Source organism: Saccostrea cucullata, unplaced genomic scaffold, assembly GCF_032062105.1.
Source record: "Saccostrea cucullata isolate Sc308-1 unplaced genomic scaffold, CSIRO_AGI_Scuc_v1 ctg949, whole genome shotgun sequence".
NCBI classification, from domain to species: domain Eukaryota; kingdom Metazoa; phylum Mollusca; class Bivalvia; order Ostreida; family Ostreidae; genus Saccostrea; species Saccostrea cuccullata.
In genome coordinates, this window is record NW_026919068.1 from 27,638 (window position 1) to 49,850 (window position 22,213).

The following is a 22,213-nucleotide window of genomic DNA, read 5'->3' on the forward strand; positions in this document are numbered from 1 at the left end:
GAAATCCAAGGAAGTACAGTTACTGATATATGTAGCCAATATCAATGTGATTAAATTCTAAGGAATATATACAATTGAAATTCGACGCAGCTCAATGCTGTCAAGAATACCTGTATCAAATAACACAGAGTGAGTTAAGGCCGGTATACACGGTAAGATTATTATTATAAAATTTGTATTATAATACAAAATCTTACTGTGTATACACTCTAAATACAGTGTATCATAAGATTTTTCTAATCTTATATAACTGTATTAAGAATAGAGCAATGCTCTATTTCCTAATACAAGTCTTAACTCACCTTTCACTTTCAACCAATTAAATGTACTCACATTGGGGGTCATCCTATTTAAAAAATTACTAAATAAAGCACATGGTAAAAAATAATGGTCGACTTTTCGAGTTAAGATATCGAAAAACTCGTAGTTTAATGGGAAGGGCAAGAGGACTTGTGGAATATATCAAGCTGTAGCTACCACAAAAAAGATGCTAGAAGCAGAGCTTATTATTATAATTTTTATTATTTTGACAGAGAGAGAAATATGACAGGAGAAAACACGTGGGAATAATAGTTTATTTACAATCTTGTAAGATGTGTATTAGCGTGTGTACAAGAAAGTAATATAATACAAAAGTATTATAATACTTGTATTATACTACAAATTTCATCGAGTATACCGGCCTTTACTCTTGTCCTCGGAGAAAGTGTGCTTATAGTGAGGTTTGTTCCGCCTGACTGACAACTGTACATATGATTGTTACAATTTGACATCTCTTTAGTTTTCCTTGTATCAAGAATGGACGTGCATAAATTATAGATAATTGAAGGAAAATACATAAGTCTATTAAAAAAAAATAAATTGTCTTTGAAAAGGCGAAATTGAAAACTTTAAAAGTGTCGTGCCAGGTGGATTCGAACCCGCGACTTTAAAAAGAAGCACTTCATGGAGTAAAACCAACTCACATATCAACTGAGCTAGTCTGTCTATGACAACATTTGGTATAAATTTGAAGCAGATTATCAAATCAGGTTTCCTTATTTTTTGTAGGTTTTTTATGAATTTCGACCTTAGGGCAGGGGTGTCCCTAAAAAAATCCTATCTTAAATTCATCCTTACATCCAAACCTATCAAAATATCACAATTTTATTTAGGGGCAGGCCTGCCCTGAAGGACTTCTAGGCCAAAATTCATGCAAAAATCAACACTTTATCGGACAAAATGGTGTTTCAGCCAACTTTGAAGGTTTATTGTAAAGTTGTAAATAATAAATTTTAGGTATAAAATACAAATTTGAAAAATTTAGACAAATGTACGATAGAAAATAACAAATAAAGATTAATATTAAAATGTAACTTTTTCCGGGAAATTGTTCTCTCCTATAGGTCAATTCTTTTGTCGAAGCGAATACATCCAAATTTGTCCGGTTTTAATTGCCTTAAATCCATGTTTTCGTTTTACATATAATTTTGTGATCGTAAAGAATTCATAGTTGATATCTTTTGACATTTTTTCCAAATCCCAGATGTACATAGTATATCCCTTTTTATCTATATATATTTAAAAAAGTGAAAACACACAGCATACATGTAAAGAATAAAATGTTATATTTCTATAATGCTTCTGCATCTTCTTTTCAGTTTGTAAAAACAATGTAAAATACAAGCATTCCAAATCTTAGAATTATGATTTGAAACAGAAGATATAACTAACATGTTCTATTTCAAATAATTTTATTTTAATTACATTTCAGAGAGAGCATTCATTACATAGTAGTATGGGGTTATTTCTTCTTTTAATCACGGGACGAGCCAGCACCCCAGGACTAAAACAAAAATAAAATTAAACAAGTTCAATTTTCAAACCTTCAAATACTTTTATGCAGGAATATGTATTTTATTCTTAGATAATAATTTATTTATTCATTATATTTTTTAAGAATTTTATTGAAAAATTAAGGTCCATAGAAAATTTAAGAAAATATTAAAAGTACATTCACAAAACTGATTTTTTTAAATTTTAAAACTTGAGTGTTAGTTTAAGGACAGATCATACAAACAAAAAATTGATGCCAGGATTAGTATATATTTTTTGACCTAATTTCATAGCAAATGATGAAAATAATAAATTTCTTGAATATGAAGAAGTTGTAAACCTTCTGTGGTGTTCAAAATTTTGCCCTTCTGAAACCATCCTTATTATTCTTTACAAATATTTTTCGCTTCAAATTCCATTTTTGTGCAACTTTGAATAAAAAATTAAAACCTACGCGGTGAAACTTATTCATTTTATTTATTTAAACATGAACCAAGTTGTTATTTTCAAAAATTTTGACAAAAGTGTGTTTGTATCATCTGTCCTTAATCAAATAACAGTACTCACGGTAGGGGGATAAAGATCACTTGTTGGTAAGGCAGTAATTTCGGTCTCCTTAAAATAGAAATCAAAAACTTTGTTTGTCTCTCACAGTTAAATCGAAATTATATATGATATACTTATAGTCATTCTTATGTGTATATAAGTATAACTTTCATTTATAAATAAAAGAGATCTTTTTATATAATTAACCGATTAATCAGTCGGAACTCTTTACAGTCAACTGATTGGCAATTCTGTATTCGACTGTCATCCTAAATTCTTCTGCGTGAAAAAGATTGATTGGTTGTGTGTTGTTTAACGTCTCTCTCGAGAATTTTCTTTTATATGGAGGCGCCACCACTTGCCGGTGGAGAGCTACAAATTTCGTCCTATGCTCGGCACTTAAAGTCATTGAGCAGTGAAGGATCTTTTTTCGTGCCAACGCCTACTGCGACACGGGACTTCAGTTTATAAAGTCTCATCCGAAGGATAGGTCTCCACGTCCCACAGTGGAATTAGAAACCGCGAGGTAAGGATGGACTTCCTTCCACTCTAGAGCAGACGCGCTAACCTATGCGCCACGCAGTCGACTGCGTGAAAAAGGAACGTCTGACAAATAATACATACGGGGGAGGAGTCACGTGATTCTTGCTTGTATTTCTCGAACGCTCGGGAGGTGCAGTCCGAATCGGAGGAATCTCCTCCAGTTATCTTCACCATCACAATAGGGCATCGATCATCAAGACAATCCTGCACATCTGAGGTGACGTATTCCCTTGCATGCATCATATTGAAAAATAGAACCCTGACAAAAAAATCGTAGAAATTATGTGTAAAAACTGTTTTCTGAAATGTATATATATTCCAAAAGCTAAGAATCTGAGTTATTCGAATATTAAGGATAATTATTGAGCTTCAAATTGTATAAATTTATTACCCAACATCTGAATCTAGAAAGTAATTGTTCGCATTTGTACTGGAGTCAAGGTCATCGATAGTTGTCATGGACTCTCCTTTTACCCATGTGTCCCAATTACTCGTTGATGTGAGATTTTGTACTTTTATACTTATTGTAGCATCCCTGGGAACACAGAGCCCAATCCGTGCAGTTTTTGTTCTAAAATATGAAACATTCAAAAGTTAATTCAGTTGAATGGAAAGGAGAACATCCAACATACAAAAAGAAGCAGGATATATATATAAATATATTTTTTTAAAAACCCTTGTAGACATATTCGGAATTTATATTTAAAAAAAAACACAGAAAAAACAATACTAACTTAGTGAAACCAAGTCCTTTAAAGGCAACCGATGAAGGCATTTTGCTAAATAACCATATCCTTCTCCCAAAATGGCCATGAATGGAGCATTTTTCTTTGCGTCTGACTCAATTGGGTTATCTGGAAGGTCGTCCCGATAAATGGAGACGTCATTAGCTACTCCGTTAACTTTATAATTCCACGACAGACGTACCTATCATTGACAAAATGGATAATAATGTCTTTCAGTAATAAGAATAAAGTATGTTTTTTCCTCCTTATATACTATACATTTAATGACAAATTCTTCAACAATTCAAGGGAATGTTTACTTTCAAATTTAAAAAAATGTCCTTTATTCACTCAACTAGATAAACTTCTTTAATTCCTATAATAAAGAATCAGATAATTACTTGACCGAAGGTATTTGTACACGCCATCATTTTCCAGTTGGACCTCTGGTAACAATTTGAGGTCGAATGGAATGGAAGATCCTTAACAATCTGAGATCCGGCGGAAAACACGGACCCATCAGAATCCCGAAAGGTTCCGATCAAATCACCGTCCAGTCCAGAGAAGCCATTGTCTGTAGCGTTCCCATCGAATACTCGGTTACCCTCGGATGGCTTTGAAAACAATATTTGATCATAGTTTTTTACTTATTTCTATAACTAAGTATTTTACAGTTTGATGGAATATAAATGCTACTTCTTTTAAAATCTAATATCTTTGTAAAAACAACATTATAGATTTTATCCAAACAAAGTCAGTTATAAAGCTTACATCTGAGAAGCCAAATTTGATTCTGCTGACAGCGCTTATAGGGGAACTATGACCAGCGTTATCCCGTTGAAAACCAAGAGCACCAGATCTATAATTATCCGTATCCTCAAAGTCTCCGAAAAACGTGTCATCGACAAAAACAGGGCCATGATAAAACACAAACCCTTGGCGAGGTTGGTCACTAAATTTTAAAACAGTTTTCAATGTATTAAATCATAGTTTAAATGAACAAAGATTTATATAATTAAAAATACTGGTCCCAAAACAATTTTTTGCAAAGTATAGTTATGTACTCACGCAAACTCTAATGGGACAGATCTTGGATAAGTTTTGGACGATCCCCCATTGGTAATCACTGTAGGGGACCCAGTGTTTGGGGAATCCCCAATAAAAACGCTCTTTTCAATGTACTGATTCTGTTCGGAACTTCTGTAGAAATAGAAGGAAATGCAGGGTTATTGATTATGTTCCCCAAACGAAGTTGGGGAACATATTGTTTTTACTCTGTTTCTTATTATTATTATGTTCCCCAAACAGAGTTTGGGAACATATTGTTTTTACTCTGTTTCTTATTATTATTATGTTCCCCAAACGAAGTTGGGGAACATATTGTTTTTACTCTGTTTCTTATTATTATGTCGCCCCGAACGAAGTCGGGGACGACATATTGATATTGTACGCATGTTTTTTTTATCCAGGCTGTTTCTCGGAGATGGCTGGGACAATCTTCCTGAAACTTTCCTCAAAGGACGATCACTGGTTGTAGTTGTGCAGTGAGGTCGTTCAGTTCCAATATGTCTACCGTTGCCATGGAAACCTGTAAAAAGCGACAAATTTTGTCCGAGAGTGTTCTCTCTGGTCCCTTAAACGTTCGTCATGAAACTTTTCTTATTTTAAGGATTAGTATCTGTAGTTCTGCAACTCGTATTTAAAATTTTCATATAATCGATTATTGCCATGGAAACCAGGTGAAAGTAAAAATTCTTTAATTTCGATTTTCTCAATAACTACTCAGGCAATCGTTTTGAAACTTTCAATGTTTATTCCTTGCAATGTGTCAAAGTGATTTCTACTTTCAAAATAATTGTAATGAGTCGCTCACGGTTGCCATAGAAACGAAACAGAAAAAAAGATTCAGATGTACACATGTGTTCTCCAAGGTCTAGGTCAAAGGGTCAAAGTTCGTCGTATCCAATAAAAGTTCTTTTCACAAGGATTACATATTTGAAATACGAAAGCCCTAGTACTTACCGTTCAAACGTTATGGCTATTTACTATGTTCAAGACGACCCCCCCCCCCCTTTTATTGAAGCACACAGCCAAGTAGAATACACAGATATAACATATACAACTTACAAGTAACTTTTTAAAATCTTCATTCATAAAATTCAGTTCCCGTCATGTGATATTTTGCCATCATTCATTCTCCTTCTGTTTTGTCTCTTGAATTTATAAATATTTTATTTTATCTATATAAAAAAAAATAACGATTGTCAGCTGCATTTATTATCATTTCGCGTTTTCTTGTATATCTATCACTTGTATATTATTCATTTCATTAGATAGTGCAAGTATAAATTAAAAAATTGGTACGTCATTTCCATAGTTTTTATTCATTCATAAATTCTTTGATCCGCTCCTGATGGTTCGCAAAGCCTTGATCACCACTGTATACAAAACATTCATCTCCCCGAAAATGTTCATGATTCCGCTAAACTGAGAAAGTTCACACATGATTTATCATCTCATAACACACATCAGCTCTCTGCAATGCAGAAATGCTCGAATTGATGGTGGCATGTCAGATTCGTTTTTCGGTAGAACCTCTAAAATGAAAGTGAAAGAGGGAAATTTCAGAGTTCCAACTGGCGTTACAATACACAAAATAATTCGGCTGATCTTCTTCATAAATTACATTTCCCAAGCTTTTATGATAGGAAAGATACTGCCAATTAACAAGTATGAGGCTCAGTTCAGTACATCTGCCAGATTTCGTTTATGCAAGTCTGCAAATTGAGGAACTTGTAATTTTCCTGCACTACTTTCTTCTCCTACCGATTCTAAAAATAATGAGAGGGATGTACCGAATTAAGGTCTTCCGTTTCCAATGGAAAGGACTGATATAACTCAAAGGTTTTCAAACTTAGCTTATGGACTTTTGTTTTAGTGATGATAAAAATGAAAGTCTTGTCTAATACGGGGCGACATATGCTATTGCTTGCAATAGCAGACTTTCTAGTTATTATTAGGGTCTTCCGTCTTCAGCGGAAGACCCTTCTATTATTCTTCGGTTTCTTTTTTACCTTTATTATGTCGCCCCGAACGAAGTCGGGGACGACATATTGATATTGTACGCATGTTTTTTTTATCCAGGCTGTTTCTCGGAGATGGCTGGGACAATCTTCCTGAAACTTTCCTCAAATGACGATCGCTGGTTGTAGTTGTGCAGTGAGGTTGTTCAGTTCCAATATGTCTACCGTTGCCATGGAAACCTGTAAAAAGCGACAAATTTTGTCCGAGAGTGTTCTCTCTGGTCCCTTAAACGTTCGTCATGAAACTTTTCTTATTTTAATGATTAGTATCTGTAGTTATGCAACTCGCATTTAAAATTTTCAAATAATCGATTATTGCCATGGAAACCAGGTGAAAGTTAAAATTCTTTAATTTCGATTTACTCAATAACTACGCAGGCAATCGTTTTGAAACTTTCAGTGTTTATTCCTTGCAATGTGTCAAAGTGATTTCTACTTTTAAAAAAATTGTAATGAGTCGCTCACAGTTGCCATAGAAACGAAACAGAAAAAAAGATTCAGATGTACACATGTGTTCTCCAAGGTCTAGGTCAAAGGGTCAAAGTTCTTGGTGTCCAATAAAAGTTCTTTTCACAAGGATTACATATTTGAAATACGAAAGCCCTAGCCCTTACTGTTCAAACGTAAGGTACTATGTTCAAGACACCCCCCCCTTTTTTTGAAGCGCACTGCCAGGTAGAATACACAGATATAACATATACAATTTACAGGTAACGTTTTAAAAGTTTCATTCATAAAATTCAGTTCTCCTGATGTGATTTGATAGTTTGCCAACAGTCATTCTTCTTCTGTCTTGTCTCTAGATTTTATGATTATTTTGTTTTTTCTATATAAAAAATAACGATTGTCAACTTCATTTATTAGCATTTCGCTTTGTTTGGTATATCTATTACTCGTATATTATTAATTTCATTAAATAGTGCAAGAATAAATTAGAAAATTGGTACGTTATTTCCATAGTTTTTATTCATTCATAAATCTTTGGATCCGCTCCTATACAGGTGCGCTAAGCCTTGATCACTACTGTAAACAAAACATTCATCTCGCCGAAAATGTTCATGATTCCGCTAAACTGAGAAAGTTTACACATGATTTATCATCTAATAAGAAACATCAGACCTGTACAGTGCAGAGATGCTCGAATTGAAGGGGAAAATTCAGGAGTTATTGATGGGAAAAATTCAGGAGTTATTATGTCGCCCCGAACGAAGTCGGGGACGACATATTGATATTGTACGCATGTTTTTTTTATCCAGGCTGTTTCTCGGAGATGGCTGGGACAATCTTCCTGAAACTTTCCTCAAATGACGATCGCTGGTTGTAGTTGTGCAGTGAGGTTGTTCAGTTCCAATATGTCTACCGTTGCCATGGAAACCTGTAAAAAGCGACAAATTTTGTCCGAGAGTGTTCTCTCTGGTCCCTTAAACGTTCGTCATGAAACTTTTCTTATTTTAATGATTAGTATCTGTAGTTGTGCAACTCGCATTTAAAATTTTCAAATAATCGATTATTGCCATGGAAACCAGGTGAAAGTTAAAATTCTTTAATTTCGATTTACTCAATAACTACGCAGGCAATCGTTTTGAAACTTTCAGTGTTTATTCCTTGCAATGTGTCAAAGTGATTTCTACTTTTAAAAAAATTGTAATGAGTTGCTCACAGTTGCCATAGAAACGAAACAGAAAAAAAGATTCAGATGTACACATGTGTTCTCCAAGGTCTAGGTCAAAGGGTCAAAGTTCTTGGTGTCCAATAAAAGTTCTTTTCACAAGGATTACATATTTGAAATACGAAAGCCCTAGCCCTTACTGTTCAAACGTAAGGTACTATGTTCAAGACACCCCCCCCTTTTTTTGAAGCGCACTGCCAGGTAGAATACACAGATATAACATATACAATTTACAGGTAACGTTTTAAAAGTTTCATTCATAAAATTCAGTTCTCCTGATGTGATTTGATAGTTTGCCAACAGTCATTCTTCTTCTGTCTTGTCTCTAGATTTTATGATTATTTTGTTTTTTCTATATAAAAAATAACGATTGTCAACTTCATTTATTAGCATTTCGCTTTGTTTGGTATATCTATTACTCGTATATTATTAATTTCATTAAATAGTGCAAGAATAAATTAGAAAATTGGTACGTTATTTCCATAGTTTTTATTCATTCATAAATCTTTGGATCCGCTCCTATACAGGTGCGCTAAGCCTTGATCACTACTGTAAACAAAACATTCATCTCGCCGAAAATGTTCATGATTCCGCTAAACTGAGAAAGTTTACACATGATTTATCATCTAATAAGAAACATCAGACCTGTACAGTGCAGACATGCTCGAATTGAAGGTGGCATGTCAGATTCGTTTTCCGGCAGAACCTCCAGAAATTAAAGTGAAAGTAGGGAATTTTCTGAATTATCACTGGCGTTTTAATACACAAAATAATTCGGCTGATCTTCTTAATAAACAAGCTAATTCAGAGAATTCGTGTCCCCCGCTTAGGGAAAAAGTCGGCTCCCCCTGACTGAATTTGTAGAATTATTAAATGTATACATGTATACTGAAGCAAATAAAATACATGTATGTCAATATGCATATAAAGATTTGATTGCTTATACTTCATTATGTGTATAGAGGATTTTTTTATATGGAATTTTTATCACACTGTAATGATGATTTTATAGCCTCATAAATTTTTCATTTCACATGCTGAATACTATCATTTAGTAAAAAAAAAAGTATTAAAAAAAAAAGAAAAAAAAGAAAGGTTCGACCGAGATTCGATCCCGGGTCTTCTTACACATGAAGCGAGAGGCATAACCACTAGACCACGGAATCGCTTTGCTTAGCGTGAAGTATATGCAGAAGTGAAGTCACATACATGTATATATTCATGTTTTCATGTTCGGTATTCTCAAAATTTTACACAATCCATGGTGTTTGATTTATTTAGCCTTTATTAAACAGTTCTAATAGATGTAATAAGAACATAAAGTCCGCCGAGAACCTGTTTTATACGCAAAAACTCTCCTCATGCCACTGCGCTAAATATAGCGACATGTAATACTATAAATACTAATAAAACAAATGGGGAGGGACACTTTGAGAGGGACGAGAGACGTCCTATGGACTTTTGATATAAAATTACATTGCATAAGCTCAAAATATTCTTGAAATATCGCCCGGAAATAATAGTATTACACACAGACAGAATGTATAAATTTACGACCTTGAACTTTAACCTTTTGACCTCAAAATCAATAGGGGTCTTCAATAGGCCACAGGGAGTTGTTATATAAAATTTCATTGCAATAGCTCAAATGGTTCTAGAGATATCGTGTGGAAACGAAAGTGTTTTAACAGACAGAATTTGCTTATTTATGACCTTGACCTTTGACCTTTTGACCTCAAAATCAATAGGGGTCTTCTTTAGTCCATAGGGAGTTGCTATGCTAAATTTCATTGCAAAAGCTCAAAGGGTTCTCGAGATATCGTGTGGAAACGAAAGCGTTACAGACAGACAGAAAGACGGACAGACGGACGGACGGACGGACGGACAGACGGACGGACGGACAAACCCAAATTAATATCCCCCACTTTTCAAGCGGGGGACAATAATATTTGCCAAGCTTTTTGGTAGGAAAGATACTGCCATTTAACAAGTATGAGGCTCAGTTCAGTACATCTGCCCAATTTCTTGTATGCAAGTTTGCAATTTTGGACTTGTAATTTTTTTCCTGCACTACTTTCTTCTCCTACAGATTCTAAAAATAATGAGTGGGATGTACCCAATTAAGGTCTTCCGTTTCTAACGGAAAGAACTGATCATACGACTGGATGGTTGTCAAAGCTTAGCTAATGGACCATTGTTTTAGTGATGATAAAAATGAAAGTCTTGTCCAATACGGGGCGACATATGCTATTGCTTGCAATAGCAGACTTTCTAGTTAGGGTCTTCCGTCTCCAACGGAAGACCCTTTAATTATTCTATTGTTTCTTTTTCACTTTTATTATTATTATTATTATTCTTTTTTTTTCTTTACAATTTTTGTGGAGAATATTTCTCGAAGATGGCTCGACCGATTTTCTTGAAAATTTCGGAGAAGATGTATCTTTATCTAAACCTTATACGTTTTTTTCATTTTTTCGAAATTCACTTCCGGTCGGAAGTTATCGCCCTTTGATTGAAATTTTGATGACCTCCATGTCTGTGATGGAACTCAATAACGACTCAAGCTAGAAAGCTGATTTTTTCAGGGATGATAGAGGACATGTTGCCATATTGCAACATGGTCAGGAAATTTTCCGGAAGTGCCCAGTATGGAAGCTCGGTAGGGGTCAAAATTTAGGACACGAATCATGACTGATTTTTTGAGACATTTTGCATCATATCTTTTAAAGTATAATTATTTTGTTAAAACATACTGAACAGAATTTGTGCAGAATGACAAGATCTATAATATGATATCAAGAAAAAAGTGCTGACTCATCACATTAAGGACCAAAAGGGGCCAAAAGTCTTTTTTCAATAACTCTTAAACAGCCAATATTTTGTTATATATTACAGAAGCAAAAATGTTAATCTCAACAATCTACAACTGCATATTATAATTTTAATGTCGTATGTTACATAATTAGGGGCCATAAGGGGCCAAAATGCTAAATCTTTTACGCTTTATATCTCAAAAGTGGGAAATATTTTGATAAGTAATATTGAACAAAAGATGTTCAAAATAATGTTCTGAACAATATGGTACCTTTAATTTTACGCTATACGTCCCCTTTAAGGAGTTGAAGGGTTGGCCCCTAAATATTTCTTTTGCAAATAACTCGAAAACGAAAAAGAATCTCTGAATAGTTGTTGAACAAAAAGTGTTCAAAATCCTAAGAGCTTTAAGATGAGTTCAAGAAAAAGGGGCTGGGCACTTAAATTAAGGGCCGAAGGGGGTCAAAAGTCTTTCATCGATAACTCATTAGCAGTCAATATTTTGTTAGACATTACTTAAGCAAAAGTGTTTATCTCAATAATCTACAACTATATATTATGATTTGAATGTCGTATGGTGCATAAAAAGGGGCCATAAGGGGCCAGAATGCTAAATCTTTGACGCTTTATATCTCAAAAGTGGGAAATATTTTGATAAGTAATACTTAACAAAAGATGTTCAATATAATGTTCTGAACAATATGCTACCTTTAATTTTACGCTATACGTCCCCTTTAAGGAGTTGAAGGGTTGGCCCCTAAATATTTCTTTTGCAAATAACTCGAAAACGAAAGAGAATCTCTAAATAATTGTTGAACAAAAAGTGTTCAAAATCCTAAGAGCTTTAAGATGAGATCAAGAAAAAGGGGCTGGGCACTTAAATTAGGGGCCGACAGGGGCCAAAAGTCTTTCATCGATAACTCATTAGCAGTCAATATTTTGTTAGACATTACTGATGCAAAAGTGTTTATCTCAATAATCTACAACTATATATTATGATTTGAATGTCGTATGGTGCATAATTAGGGGCCATAAGGGGCCAGAATGCTAAATCTTTGACGCTTTATATCTCAGAAGTGATAAATATTTTGATAAGTAATATTGAACAAAAGATGTTCAAAATAATGTTCTGAACAATATACTACCTTTAATTTTTCGCTATACGTTCCCTTTAAGGAGTTGAAGGGTTGGCCCCTAAATATTTCTTTTGCAAATAACTCGAAAACGAAAGAGAATCTCTGAATAGTTGTTGAACAAAAAATGTTCAAAATCCTAAGAGCTTTAAGATGATAGGAAGAAAAAAAAGGCTGATCCCTAATATTAGGGGCCGTGAGGGGCCAAAAGTCAAATTTTTCAGTGTTAATGTTCAATGTCTGTTTACAGACTATGGAGGCAAAATTTTTTTCTTCACAATCTTTATCATTATTTTAGAATGAAATTCTCAATCAAAATCTTATCTCATCTTATCAAGAATCGGACGGAAGACCCACTCGTTGCTCGCAACGAGATCGTATCTAGTTATTATTATTATTTTTATTCTTTTTTCTTCTTACAAAATTTGTGCAGAAGATTTCTCGAAGATGCCTCGTTCGATTTGCTTCAAATTTTCACAGTCGATGCGTTGTCATCTGAAGTTAATTCCGGCAAATCATTTTTTGGAAATTCACTTCCGGTCGGAAGTTATCGCCCTTTGATCGAAATTTAGAGGTCCTCCTTGTCTGTGATGGAACTCAAAAACGGGTCAAGCTAGAAAGCTGAAATTTTTAGTGATGATAGAGGACATGTTGCCACGTTGCAACATGGTCAGGATATTTTCCGGAAGTGCCTAGTATGGAAGCTCGGTAGGGGTCAAAATTTAGGACACGTTTCATGAGTGATTTTTTGAGACATTTTGTATCATATCTTTTAAAATATAAATATTTTGTTAAAACATACTTAACAACATTTGTGCAAAATATCAAGATCTTTAATATGATATCAAGAAAAATGTGCTGACTCATCAAATTAAGGGTTGAAAGGGGCCAACAGTTTTTATTCAATAACTCTTTTAAAGTTAATATTTTGTTAAACATTACTGAAGCAAAGATGTTTATCTCAACCATCTACAATTATATATTATGAATTTTATGTCGTATGGTACATAATTAGGGGCCATAAGGGGCCAGAATGCTTAATCTTTGATGCTTTATATCTCGAAAGGGAGAAATATTTTGATAAGCAATATTGAACAAAAGTTGTTTAAAATAATGTTCTGAACAGTATGCAACCTTTCATTTTTTGCTAAACGTCCCCATTAAGGAGTTGAAGGGTTGGCCCCTAAATATTTCTTTTGCTAATAGCTCAAAAACAAAAAAGAATTTCTGAACAGTTGTTGAACACAAAATGTTCAAAATCTTAAGATCTTTAAGATGAGATCCCCAAAAAGGGGCTGGGCATTCGAATTAGGGGCCAAGAGGGGCCAAAAGTCTTCAATCGATTACTCTTTATCAGTTAATATTTTGTAATACATTACTGAAGCAAATATGTTTATCTCAACAATCTACAACTATTTATTATGGTTTTTATGTCGTATGGTACATAATTAGGGGCCACAAGGGGCCAGAATGCTTAATCTTTGATGCTTTATATCTCGAAAGGGAGAAATATTTTGATAAGCAATATTGAACAAAAGTTGTTCAAAATAATGTTTTGAACAGTATGCAACCTTTCATTTTTTGCTAAACGTCCCCATTAAGGAGCTGAAGGGTTGGCCCCTAAATATTTCTTTTGCTAATAACTCAAAAACGAAAAAGAATTTCTGAACAGTTGTTGAACACAAAATGTTCAAAATCTTAAGATCTTTAAGATGAGATCCCCAAAAAGGGGCTGGGCACTCGAATCAGGGACCAAGAGGGGCCAAAAGTCTTCAATCGATAACTTTTTATCAGTTAATATTTTGTAATACATTACTGAAGCAAAGATGTTTATCTAAACCATCCACAACTATATATTATGATTTTCATGTCGCATGGTACATAATTAGGGGCCACAAGGGGCCAGAATGCTAAATCTTTGATGCTTTATATCTCGAAAGGGAGAAAAATTTTGATAAGCAATATTGAACAAAAGATATTCAAAATAATGTTCTGAACAATATGCAACCTTTCATTTTTTGCTTAACGTCCCCATTAAGGAGGTGAAGGGTTGGCCCCTTAATATTTATTTTTCTAATATCTCAAAAACGAAAATGAATTTCTGAATAGTTGTTGATCAAAAAATGATTAAAATCTTAAGAGCTTTAAGATGATATGAATAAAAAGGGCCGATTCCTAAAATTAGGGGCCGTTAGGGGCAAAAGGCTGATTTTTTTAAGTCTTTAATGTTCAATGTCTTTTAACAGATTGTGGTAAATCATTATTTTAGAATGAAAATCGCAATCAAAATCTTATCTCATCTCACCAAGAATTGAACGGAAGACCCACTCGTTGCTCGCAACGAGATCGTATCTAGTTCTTATTCTTATTTTTCTTCCTGGGAAAATTTTGTCCGCGAGTGATCTTGTAAACTACACATCCGACTTAGGTGAAACCTTTTTAGGGTAAGTAGGCATGTTATGTAGATTTGCGGAATCAAGGTCATTCTGTATCTGTATCTGTATATATACGTCGAAGTGACCAATACTGGCTTTTCTACGACGGTGAGAGAGCGCGTGTCGGACTTATTGACACAAGCTGTCGAGGGCGGTCTTGAAGGCCTCGACAGACTTAGCGCAAACTATATTGTCCTCCAGTTGGTTCCATTTGATGACTGTGTCCACAAAGAATGATGAGCGGTATTGGTTAGTTTTCGTAGATGTTGTTTCGAGACACTTGCTGTTATTTTTGACTTGAGATGAAAGAATGTTTGTATTTTCACAATTATCGAATGTTTTTAATTTGATTTGACGTCTAGGCTTAGCTTTTTGAATGAAATTATGAGTTGGTAGCCCTGGAACCAACCCCTCAACCACCTTATAGAGCATAATGAGTCGCAAGCTGGTCCTTCTATGCTGGAGCGGTTGTAAGTCCAGTTCCTTGGCCTTGGTGGTGATGAAGCCCTCTTCCCTGTTGCGGTAGTCTCGTTTTATGAAACGAATGGCTTTACGTTGGACACGCTCAAGCTTATCTATGTCCTGTTTCTGAAATGGGTCCCAGACAATTGATCCATATTCAAGGGTTGATCGCACCATGGAGACGTAGGCTGTTTTCCTGCAGTTCTCGGTACAGTGTGATAAATTTCGTCGGAGAAATCCTAATGTTGAGTGAGCTTTTTTAGTGATCTTGTTGATGTGGGTCGACCACTTTAAATCTGACGAAATTTGGAGTCCAAGATAGGGGTTATTTTCAACCTCTTCCAGCACGTGATTGTCCAGTGTGTAGAATTTGCTGGTTTTTTGGCGTATGCTCATGATGTAGCATTTTTTGGCGTTGAAACGCATACCCCAGTCCTTGGCCCACTTTTGCAAGTTGTGAAGGTCTTCCTGTAATTTTTCATGATCTCCATAGTTGTTGATTTGTCGGTATAAGAGGCAGTCGTCTGCGAACAGCCGGACTTGTGATGTTACCGAGTCTGGGAGGTCGTTAATGTGGCATAAAAAGAGCAGCGGTCCGAGGACTGTGCCTTGTGGCACCCCGGACTCCACTGGTACCGCCTCTGATTTCTCGCCCTCTACTACTGTTCGCATTGTCCTTTTTGTAAGGAATGATGTTAGCCATGATAGTGTACTTCCTCTTATGCCGTACTGACTGAGTTTATGGAGTAGTTTCTGATGTGGAACAGTGTCAAAAGCTTTAGAAAAGTCCAAAATTGCCAAATCTGTTTGTTTTCCTTTGTCATAATTTATCAACAGGTCGTTCATTGTTGTTAGAAGTTGTGTCTCACAGGAGAACCCAGATCTGAAGCCATGATTTAGCGTTGTTAAGATTTTATTTTTTTCTAGGTGTTTCAGTATATGTCGACAGATGATATGTTCCAATAATTTGCTAGATACTGATGTTAATGACACAGGCCTGTAGTTCTCAGCTTGGTGTTTATCGCCTTTTTTATATATACATGAGATGTTAGCATCCCGCCAGTCCAATGGGAGTTCTCCCGAGTCTAGTGATAGCTGGAAGATTGTTGCTAGACTTGGTGCCAGTTGTTCTGCACATTCCTTGAGAATCCTGTTTGGTATGTTGTCTGGCCCTGATGCTTTAGACAGATTTACCTTGCTGAGTAATTTCCTGACTCCCTCTATATTTATTTTGATTGCCTGGATTGGATTTTTGCAGGTTTTTGATGTTTTCGGCATTGGTCCATGCTCTTCTTTGGTGAAGACAGATTGAAACTGCTTGTTAAGGACCCCTGCTTTTTCTTTACTGTCTGTTATGAGTTTGTTTCCTGATTTTAATGGAGCTATTCCAAATGAGTCTTGCTTTTTTGACTTCACATACTTCCAGAATGGTTTCGTGTTGTTGTTGTTTAGGCCTTCCAAGATGTTGTTGTTTACATAGTTCCATTCTGCTTTCCTGAGTTTAGATTTGCATTCCTTCTGAAAATGTCTATAATTTGTCCAGTTCTTTGTCTTCTTTGCTTGTTTGTACAGTCTTTGTTTTTTCTTGAGGAGTTTCCGTTCTCTGTGTGTGATCCAGGGGGTGGAGTGTCTAGACTTAAGCTCCCTTGCTGGTATATGTTTGTCTAGAGTTTTATGTATACTGGATTTGAAGAACTCCCAGATGTCTTGTATGTTTTTTCCTTCTGACTGCAGCTTGCTGATGTTATTTGCCAGATTTATTAATGAGGCTTTCAAGTTTTCCCAATTTGCTTTTGAGTAGATGTATATTTTTCTGCTTGCTGTTTTTTGGTAATGTGGCTTAGTTTCTAGATCTGTGATGACAATGTCGTGGTCCGAGATTCCTGGTACACTTACTGAAGATTTGATGACGGAAGGGTTTGTAGTGAAAACTAGGTCTAGTAAGTTGTCTCCCCTTGTTGGTTGGTCATGGATTTGTAAAAGGCCGGAGGTATTTACAATATCTATTAGTTGTTGTTGAATGTCCTTGTCATTTCCATTTTTGATTGACATGTTGTTCCATTCGATGTCTGGACAATTAAAGTCCCCAGCTAGGATGATGTTTTTCTTTGATGTTGAGACTGAGGCTTTCTCTAGTGATATGGATAGTTCGTCAAGATCCTTTTTGTTTCTCTGAGGCATGTAAAATGATGATATGAGCATGTCTTTATTTTTGTCAGTTTTTATTTTAACCCATTCTATTTCACAATTTGTTATTAAGTCAGTTTGCTCTTCTGAGACTAAACTTTTTTCTACTAATATAAATACACCTCCGCCGAGTGTCCCCCTATCATTCCTGTAAGCGTTATAGTTGGGTGGAAATACTTCACTTGATTTGATGGCGTCATGTGAGGGGTTTTTTCCTGGTTTGATGCCTTTGAGCCACGATTCAGTTCCACATATGACGTCTGGTTTAAGGTAGTCAATTGCCAGTGTTAGTTCTTGACTTTTATCTTTGATACTACGGCAATTGACTGTCATGATTCTGATGTTTTGTTTTTTAGGAACCGAGTACGGGTTTCCCTCCATGGATGTTATTGAAGGCTTGGAGTTCCTACATGATCTACTATGTGGTGACTGATCTTGGATTTTTGGGCTGCTAGTTTTAAGTGGGCTAAATATATCAGTTCTGGTGGATTCCATACTACAATCGATGTTAGATAATGGTTCATAGATGTTTGAAAGGTTGATCTCGTAACTACGGAAGGTGAAAGTCGTTACGTTTATACTGTCGCATTTACAACATAACCATTGTACGTTTGATCTTTCTAATAGCTCACAGTCATATGTACAAATTTTTGCGCGCACGTGCTTGCAAGAGCGCGCACGTGCAAAACTTAAAATGACCAATATGTAATGGCTATCACCGTAACTTCTCTATTTTGTGACGAAATGTTTTAAAACTTATAATGTAAGGATATATTAGTAGTATGCACAAGATGACATGGTCAAAATAGCAAGATCGCACGCGCATGCACGTGTGCTTCGCTCTGATTGGCTGAACCTAAAGTCTCAATATCTTTTTTGTTTTTTGATAAAATCATTTGAAATTTTGAACATAGTCATACATTAGGGAGATCTACAGCCTGTAATATAAGATTTTTCATGAAAGCATGTGCATGCACATGTGCTTGCAAGAGCTCGCACGTGCAACACGAGAAATGTGCAATATAATTGATACAGACGTAACTATTAAAATTATTGATGAAATGCTTTGAAACTCATTTTATAAGTATATATTAGTAGTATGCTCAAGATGACTTGGTCAAAATAGCAAGATCGCACGCGCATGCACGTGTGCTTCGCTCTGATTGGCTGAAACTAAAGTCTCAATATCTTTCCTGTTTCTTGCCATAATCCTTTGAAATTTTGAACATAGACCTACATTATGAAGATCTACAGCATGATATATAAGAATTTTCATGAAAGCATGCGCATGCCCGCGTGCTGAAATCTGATTGGCTGAAACTTTAAATGGCTATATCTACTTTGTTTTTTGACGAAATGCTTTGAAATTTAAAACATTGTCATGCATTAGGACATCCTACAATATGATATAGAAAAAAATCATGAAATCACGCGCATGCACGTGGCTTAAACTTGAAATGGCTATAACTCCCTTATTTTTCAACCAAACAGGATGGGATTTAGAATATAGATAGATGTAAGGGACTCCTACAAGAAGGTATGGTCATCATGCACGTGCACGCACGTGCGTGCATTTGGAACGAGTGAAATGAAAAATACACTTGAAAGAGTGATTTTTCATACTTTTGGACAGAATGCTTTAATATATTGTATATTAAAATAGGTAGATAGTGTAGACAAGATGAAATGATCATAACGGATATGCATTCACATGCGCACGGGTGCCATGCTAAAATTTGAATATAATTGGTATCCTTCTGAGAAAACGTTGTTAAAGTCAAAATGCACAGAGTTTGTCTTATTTAATGAAGCTTACAGGGAATATGGCACCAAAAAGGAGTTGGGGAGCGTTTGGGGAACATCTGTAACGGTCCCCGTTACAATTAGCACTAGTTATTATTCTTTTTTCTTCTTATTTCTTCTCCGGTACTTTTTTGTCCGGAAGTGTTCTCAGAAACTGTTCACCAAACTAAGTTAAAACCTTTTTAGGGTTAATGGGTGTGTAGTGTAGGTGTGCGGAACGAAGGTCATTTTGCGCGCATACGCCTGCACGTGCGGGCGCGTGAAGTGAGTGAAATGACTGATATACTTAACATGGCCATAACTTTAATATTTTTTTATGAAATGCTTTGAAACTCATTACATAAAGATATATTAATAGTGTTAACATTATGATACTGTCAAATTAGCACGAACTCACGCGCGTGGACGTAAGCTTCGCTCTGATTGGCTGAAACAAAAATCTCAATATCTCTTTTGTTTTTTGACGAAATGCTTTGAAATTTTAAATATAGTCATGAACTAGAATATTCTACAATATGGTTTCAAAAAAAATTCAAGAAATCACGCGCATGCACGTGTGCTGCAATCTGATTGGCTGAAACTTTAAAAGACTATATCTCCTTTGTTTTTTGATGAAATGCTTTGAAATTTAAAACATAGTCATGCATTAGAATACCCTGCAATATGATATACAAAAAATTAAAGAAACCACGCGCATGAACGTGTGCTGCAATCTGATTGGCTGAAACTTTAAATGGCTACATCCCCTTTGTTTTTTGACGAAATGCTTTGAAATATAAAACATAGTTACACATTACTATATCCTGCAATATGATATACAAATAATTTCAAGAAATCACGTGCATGCACGTGTGCTGCAATCTGATTGGCTGAAACTTGAAATGGCTATAACTCCCTTGTTTTTCAACCAAACAGGATGGGATATAGAACATAGATAAATATATGGGACTCTTACAAGAAGGTATGGTCATCATACACGTGCACGCACGTGCGTGCATTTGGAAAGAGTGAAATTAAAAATACACTTGAATGAGTGATTCTTAATATTTTTGATCTGAATGCTTTAATATAATATTATAGTATACTCAAATATAATTATAGATAGTGTAGACAAGATGATATAGTCATAACGCGCAGGCATTCAAATGCGCACGGGTGCAGTGCTTAAATTTGAATATAATTGGTATCCTTCTGGGAAAACGTTGTTAAAGTAAAAAATACGCAGAATTTGTCGTATTTAATGAAGCCCACAGGGAATATGGCAGTTATTCTTATTAAGGTCTTCCGTCTTCAGCGGAAGACCTTCTTGTTATTCTTAGGTTTCTTTTTCACTTTTTAAGGTCTTCCGTCTTCAGCGGAAGACCTTCTTGTTATTCGTTTGTTTCTTTTCCACTGTTTTTAAGGTCTTCCGTTTCCAAAATCTTATTGTTTTCGTTCGGTTTCTTTTTCCCTATTATTATTTTTTTTCTTACCGATTTTTGTGCACGCGAGTTCTCGGAAACGGCTTGGTCGATTTTCACGAAACTTTCAGATCTGATAGATATTGATCTGAACCTTATTGGAAATTTTTTATAAGTACGTCGTCACTTCCGGTCGTGAGATATGAACGATTTTCTGATTTTAAGAGGGTCGGCTTGTCCAGATAACTCCTCCTAAACGACTTAAGATATTGAGTCAAAATTATCAGTGAAAGTAAAGGAAGGTTTGTTGAGTTGTATACGGGTCTCCAAATTTTTCTGGCGCAAAAGGTACCGGAGCTCGGTCGGGCCAAAAAAATGTCTCAGAAACATCTCACAAAATTTGTCACCTTTTGTTTCATATCGTCTTACCTGTTCACAATTTGTTAAAATATATTGAAGAGAAGTTAAGCAGAATGTTAAGAGCTTTCATATTATACCAAGAAAAGGGGGCTGATTTCTCAAATTAGGGTTTCAGAAGGGCCAAAAGTCCTTTATTGATATCTCTTTAATGAACAATATTTTGTTATAAATCACTGAAGCATAAATGTTTTTCTTTACGATCTGCAACAATATATTGAACAATTGTGATCATAGTTACGTAATTAGGGGTCATAAGAGGGAAAAATGCTAAATCTTTGATTCTTTATACCTCCAAAGGGAGAAATATTTTGATAAGCAGTATTGAATAAACGATGTTCAGAATCGTATTCTAAAAATATACAACCATTTAATTTTCGAAAAAAGGCCCCATTAAGGGCTGACCCCTTAATATTTCTATTCTGCACTGCTCAAAAACGAGAAGAAATTCTGAAAAGTTGTTTGATCAAAAAGTCTTTAAAATCCAGAGCCTCATCATTTCATATCAAGAAAAAGGGGCTGACCCTTCAAATAAAGGGCCTAGAGGGGAAAACAGACTTTCATCTGTAGACGTCTGATGATATATAAATCAAACAAAATAAATCAAATTAGGGAGTCTTGATATCATCCTGTATTAACAAAGATCATAGTGAAAATATATCGTCTATTCGAAAATTCGGACGGAAGACCTACTCGTTGCTCGCAACGAGATCGTTTCTAGTTCTTATTATTTTTTTTCTCCCAGATTTTGTGCACGCGATTTCTCAAAAACGGCTCGTTAGATTTTTATGAAACTTTCAGGTCTGATAGAACGTGTTAAAAACTTGATGCATTTTTTTTCATTTTGATGACGTCACTTCCGGTTCGAAGATTTTCGCAATTTTGTGATTTTTAAGGGTCATTTTGTCCGTCGCTCTTCTTAAAAACCGCTCATCACAGGAAGATGAAACCTTGTCTGGAAGATAGAGCAACAAATGTAGATTTGCATTGTGTTGATAACTTTTACCGGAAGTACTGCACGTTAACGCTCGGTATTGTCTGAAAAAAGCAATATTGAGCGTTTCAAAATTTCTTACACTTTTTCTATTATATCGTTTTACTTGTAAATATTTTGTTAAAACATATAGAACAAAAGTTGTGAAGAATTTTAAGATCTTTCAATTGATATCTCGAAAAAAGGG

At 35.2% G+C, this 22,213-nt stretch overlaps 1 protein-coding gene across 1 annotated transcript in view; it reads right to left on the bottom strand.

Moving 5' to 3' along the window:
• Window positions 1-1,795: 1,795 nt before the first annotated feature.
• The window catches only part of LOC134278757 (cell surface hyaluronidase-like), a 40,289-nt gene continuing 19,871 nt past the window's right edge, over window positions 1,796-22,213 (bottom strand). The window contains 9 exon segments of the mRNA XM_062761050.1: window positions 1,796-1,825; window positions 2,383-2,430; window positions 2,986-3,163; window positions 3,296-3,475; window positions 3,639-3,681; window positions 3,684-3,831; window positions 4,031-4,243; window positions 4,401-4,581; window positions 4,698-4,829. Coding sequence (XP_062617034.1) covers window positions 1,796-1,825; window positions 2,383-2,430; window positions 2,986-3,163; window positions 3,296-3,475; window positions 3,639-3,681; window positions 3,684-3,831; window positions 4,031-4,243; window positions 4,401-4,581; window positions 4,698-4,829 — 1,153 coding nt within the window.